This window comes from Leucopleurus acutus (assembly GCF_964270905.1).
Source record: "Leucopleurus acutus genome assembly, chromosome: 17".
Classification (NCBI taxonomy): domain Eukaryota; kingdom Metazoa; phylum Chordata; class Mammalia; order Artiodactyla; family Delphinidae; genus Leucopleurus; species Leucopleurus acutus.
In genome coordinates this window covers 24622467-24628632 of record NC_139159.1, presented here as the reverse complement: position 1 = coordinate 24628632, position 6166 = coordinate 24622467, and the positions used below count along the sequence as shown (strand labels likewise).

Genomic DNA, 6166 nt, shown 5'->3' with positions numbered 1-6166 from the left:
TCTTAAGGGTGAGGGGATTTTATAGAAGCCAGAAATTTGACTTTCTCTTTTGTCTCATGGGCCACAGGATTGATTTCTGAATCAATGAAAGGCAGAATAATTGGAACAAAAATGGTTAGACTAAGGGGAGACATTTGTCACACCACCTCACTGGCAAACATGCCCAGATTTGTATGCCTCCCTTCTTTCAGGCAGAGTACATACCTATCTAGAAGCAGTAAAGCAAGATCTAGTCACTGGCTCTTTATTTGAGCATCACCTCTGAGTTCGCTTTCAACTGCTAAGGCACTTATTTTTAGCCCAGGTCTCAGTTTCCTGAAACTGACTCTAAGGTTTTTGCTTCCCCTATTTTGCCCTCCAGATAGTTTAATAACTATTTCACCTATAAAGATATTGCATTATAAATATCTTCTTTACATGTTTTCATCAAAAGAAATTCTTTATCCCACTTAAGATATAATTTTGGGGTGCCAAAACATCAACCTTTTTTTTTTTTTTAAAAAATGCTTTTTCAACAAAGAGATGGTTTGAATGAAGATTTCTTTGACATGAAGGAATATTTGACCCAGGCAGATAATAGTATGAATATTCTTCTTCTGGTGCCTGGCACTCTAATATTCCAGCCTTCTTTAAAACAACTGGAGTTCAAAGCTGTGATATAAATCTATAGCCTCTGAATCCAATCTTTCCTAGTAAAGGCCTTACCTGCAAAGTTCACTTCCATTACTTGGGTTACAGAAGATGATTTCAGAAGTAATTTCACAGATATTTAAATTATCTGCTGCCTTTGTCTTTCTTTTAGAATGCAGATATCAAAATATCATATTTCTCCCTAAAACTTCCCCTCACAATTTCAAGTGGTATATTTTAATATCAGGATTTCTTTGTAAGCCTAACAGATGAATTTTCCAAGCATAGCTCCACCTCCTTTTTAGGATTTAAATTACAAAACATCATCAATGATAATTGTTACTTTTCTTCCCAGTCCGCAATTACTCTTAATTAACAACAATGATAATATTAATAATACCCTACAACTCATTCCAGCCAACTGTAGACATTTCAGTTACACTAAGTAATATCAATTCATCAACCCTGCAAGGAAGGGAGGGGCAGATATTATTTTAATGAAGAGGGTACTCTGGCACTGTGACTTGTCCAAATAAAAAACAGCTGGGGTAGATCAGTCAAGGATGTCCTTGTATCAGGTGGGAAAATACCTCAGTCAGTTGTTCATTAGACATTTGTGGGGCTATTCCTTCAGAGTTGACTCAGCATTCATAGTTCAAAATGCTGATCTCTATTGAAAATTGTCTTCATTCCACAAGTAATATTTATCAGGTGACTCAGTTTACAAATCTGTTTGCTAGAAGCTATAATCATTGACTTAAATTCAACTTAACCTGTTAATTTTCTGTTTCTTTATTCAGAGGTAAATAAAATGAGTCAATGCTGGTGCCTAGAATCTTTTGTCTTGCTGCTGCCCATTGGCCATTTCAGAAGAGTCACACGATTGCCTAAGTTTCTTTGGCTTTTGATTGTGAGCGCCTCTTCTCAGCAAGCTTTCTATCATGACTGAGCCCTTCTTGGGAACCTGGAAACTGGTCTCCAGTGAAAACTTTGATGAATACATGAAACAACTGGGAAATACCATTACAAGATTTGGAAACTGGCAATGCATTTTGTGATATGGTTGGGTTTGCACTTTACAATGAATTTTCCAACAATTCTCTCATTCATTTGTGATCCTAGGGTATATTCAAATGAGGTTAACAAAGTTTGTGTATCTACTTTTACTTTTTTATTACCAGTAATAATTATCTCTTTTTGGAATACTAGGCTCACAGATGCTTCCTTCTAGTTATTATCCATATATTTAAACAATTTATCCTTTTAGAAAATACTTCATCTTACCCTCATGATAGAGTTTATTTTTAGCTTGGTCATTTCATTAAATAGCTTTTCTCTGCTCCCCATTATAGACAGTAATACCCATCTATAATTAAATTTATCAAGTAAATTTGTTTCAAGGTTTGCTTTAAGTTATAACTTCAAAAGAGCAATAGCAACAAAAAAAATTTCTAGTTGGTTAATTTTAAGAGTTCTGATGCATGTGGGAGGTTTTTAATAACATTATTTTGAAGAGTTCCAAATGTTTTATTGGGGAAATAGAACATTTTTACTCATGGCATTTCCTACCATTGGGTATTTCCTCAGAAGTATAAACTCTATGCATACTTTAGTTCTTACTCAAGTTGAATAAACATCATTTACAATGGCTCAGATCTATAATAACTAAACTATTCTTTACTAATGCTAGAAGAATAGTAATTATTTAATATTTAATTAATTTTAAACATTTAATTAAGAGAAACCTCTCTTATAATAATAAACTGCATATAAAGTCAAAAAATTTTTTAATCTTACTTTTTTTTAAAACCTGGTTGAAATGATCAATACACAATAAGTCAATGTGCTCATAATGTATATTTGTTCCTTTTTCGTTAGTATAAACTCTCTCAGAAAGTAATAAAAACATGTTTCTCTATCTCTTCACGGATTCATGGACTCACCTGTTTTGAGTTAAAAAATTTTGTTTTAATAATAAATAATTAAATAAATTTTGGGGCATCAAAGAAACTTGGGGCTGATGGCAAAAATTGCCATGTTTTGACTGGGAGCTGGTCTCAAGCAGAGTGCAAGAGAGAATAACCAACTGAGTACATACTATGTGCCAATACCATGCTAAGTCCTATCATTTAATCTCCAACACACCTATGAGGTGAGTACTGTACTTACATTTTCCTACTGAGAAAGCTGAAGTTGAGGGAAAAGGGAAATAATGTGGCCAAGCTAACAAGTGGCAAAGTTGGAACTCGGGTTTTAACCTCCTCACTCCTCACTCTTTTGTGATCCATGTCTGACACTGCTTTTCTGTAGTCAGAGGCATCCTGTCCACCCGCAATATGAATGTGAAATCGAGTTCTATATCGATACTAAGAGTCGGGAGTCAGCCCTTCTGCCCACTTATTGCAGGAGTCAAGTTAAACAATGGACAGTCCCCAACCTGAACAAAAGGGCCAGGCTCTCAGCCAAATTGTCCAATTTGCCTACCTTCTCTTTACTCAGCCAGATCTGAAATTTATATGCAAATAAGAGAGAAGTTTGGATTTTATAAGTCATATTCTTTGAGAGTAGATTAGATACTTTGAAAATTGCATTTCTTTTTTTTTTTTTTAAGAAGAAAAGTAAGCAAAAATTCTTGGACAATTAGAAAACCTGTGCTTAAATTTCAGCTCTGCTAATTACCAGACACATCACCTAGAACATGCCTCTCTACCTCTCTGGGACTCAGTGTAGTCATCTCTAAAATGAGGATAATAGCATCCCCTGTGCTGTTGTTGCAATATTTCATGAGGTAAAGCCCAAGCATATGACCGAAAGGCATCATAAAAATATATATTTTAGATGAAGTGCAAGAGTCTCAGAAAGTGAATTTAGCTTTCAAAATGTCACGTATAATTACTAGACATATCTTCTGATTGGGAGGTTTGGCTCAATCCAGCTGTCACAGAGAGCATTGAAGAAAATATGGCGTATTATCCAAAACTTCAATGGGGGAAGGATGCATTCTTTTTAAATTGCTTTCCAAAATGATTGTTAGCACTTCTTCCTAAACTTCTTAAGAAGGTGTTTTGTTTTCTCTACTCATTGAATTCTCTTCTCACTCATTCCTACAAGAGTGAGTGCTGCAGTCCAGAACCTTGCTGGGTTGACAAAGCCAAGAATCACTATTAGCGCCGACAGGAATAAGGTTAACATCAAAACTGAAATTTCTTTCAAAAATACTGAGATCGGGCTTCCCTGGTGGCGCAGTGGTTGGGAGTCCGCCTGCTGATGCAGGGGACACGGGTTCGTGCCCTGGTCCGGGAAGATCCCACATGCCGCGGAGCGGCTGGGCCCGTGAGCCATGGCCACTGAGCCTGCGCGTTCGGAGCCTGTGCTCCGCAACAGGAGAGGCCACAACAGTGAGAGGCCCGCGTACAGCAAAAAAAAAAAGTAGATGTCTAGTCTTGTGTAGATTAGAATGTAGTGAATTGCTATTTCTGACTGATTCCTTTCTGCATTTATAGAGAATCCTAACATTAGATGGTGGCTCAATGATTCAGTTCCAAAAATGGCTTGGCAAAGAGACAACAATCAAAAGACAAATTGTAGATGGAAAAATGGCAGTGGTGAGTTTTCTCTAAATTTAATATTTTTAGAAGCTCCTATTTGAGGCATGCCTTTCAAATTACTCAATTGTCTTGTATCTCAAATAGAGGATCTGGGAAAAGAGGGAGAGATCAAACTTAACATGTCATGTACCAACTCTAATAGAGCCCTCTTTGTTTTTAGGAATATATCATGAATAATATTGTCAGCATTGGAATCTACAAAAAGGTATGAAGAAATTGTATGCATCAGTGAAAACTTGTTCACTAACAGGAAACTGGGACTTGAAGAAGATGTGCCTCAGGGCCAGTGATTTTTTAAAAAATTGCTCAACATAAATTTGCCCAATAAAACCAAATTAAGTGCAGTTTTGGAGCTGTGTAATCTTTTTTTTTTTTTTTTTTTTTATTTATTTATTTATTTATTTTTTTAACATCTTTATTGGAGTATAATTGCTTTACAATGGTATGTTAGTTTCAGCTTCACAACAAAATGAATCAGTTATATATATACATATATTCCCATATCTCTTCCCGCTTGCATCTCCCTCCCTCCCACCCTCCCTATCCCACCCCTCCAGGCGGTCACAAAGCACCGAGCTGATCTCCCTGTGCTATGCGGCTGCTTCCCACTAGCTATCTACCTTACGTTTGGTAGTGTATATATGTCCATGCCTCTTTATCGCTTTGTCACCGTTTACCCTTCCCCCTCCCCATAGCCTCAAGTCCATTCTCTAGTAAGTCTGTGTCTTTATTCCTGTTTCCTGTGTAATCTTGAGGGTTAGGGGCAATCTGATAAATTGGTGAGATAAGAAACTTCTTGTCTCTCATGTAATTGTAAGATCACCAAAGTGCCCTTTATTCTTTGTACACCTGAATTCTGCAGTCACTGATTTTCCTCTAGTGGACCCATTCCATTTAGGTTAATGCTTTCTGTCAAAGGGTGCTCTGTTGAAATTCATGTGACCTCAGAGGGGGATACATTATAATCATTGGAACCCACTTTGGGCATCACAGATTTTGAAAATCAACGTTGCTTTTTATTTTTTATTTTTGCAGAAGGCTGACCATGCATAAAGTAGATAGGATAGATAGATAGATGGATAGATAGATAGATGATAGATAGATAGATAGATATAGATATATAGATAGATAGATAGATATAGATATGTAGATAGATAGATAGATAGATGATAGATAGATAGATATAGATATGTAGATAGATAGATATAGATATGTAGATAGATAGATAGATAGATAGATGAAAGAGAGAGATTACAAAATACAGCCTGGACATTATACACTGTGCATGAATTATTATAGAACATTTAAAACAATCATTATCTTACTTTTCCATAAACATTTAAAATAATCAGTCTAGTGCATCGGTCACCGTTTCTTACAACTTAGTCTTTGCAGAATGATATTTTATTAAATGCCAGTCCAGAATTTCTAAATGCCTAGTAGGAATATAATTGTTAGAGCTACACAATGTCCCTCAATAGTTTCACCAAGTACTTTTGCTAGGAAGTACTCTCAGGGCTTAGAGCAAAACAGAGTAATATAGGTAAAATTTAAAAATCGAGGGTATTTGTAGCAGTGGGAGGAGGAAAAGGAAAAAGAGGAAGAATTATGTAAATCTCATGTTGCAACTTAAACTTAAAACCAGAGAGTAGTTGGTGAAATGTAACTCCTGAGGATAGTGTTAAATACGTGCTAATTTGTCATCTAAACTGGGTGAGAAGTGAAAAGTGGAAAGGGGCACTTTCAATAATTACATCTGAGCAACAAGCATAAACTGGGATTGTCCTAGGCAAACTGCGAGCTATGGTCACCTCAGTAAGGATAAAATTAAAGAGTAATGTACAGAAGGACTGAGCATAGTGTTGGGACAATAGCTGAATTCTTGTCCAAGGAAAGGAACTAGGCTGTCATATTAAACCCTGAAGACC

At 36.1% G+C, this 6166-nt stretch overlaps 1 protein-coding gene across 1 annotated transcript; it reads left to right on the top strand.

Annotated features, from left to right (window-relative positions):
- Nucleotides 1-1571: 1571 nt before the first annotated feature.
- Nucleotides 1572-5291, top strand: LOC309974360 (fatty acid-binding protein 9-like; the record flags this gene model as incomplete). Its single annotated transcript, XM_082858989.1, has 4 exons — nt 1572-1647; nt 3744-3850; nt 4134-4235; nt 5274-5291. 4 exons carry the CDS (start codon nt 1572-1574, stop codon nt 5289-5291), a joined length of 303 nt encoding a protein of 100 aa, XP_082715115.1.
- Between the last annotated feature and the right edge of the window lie 875 nt (nt 5292-6166).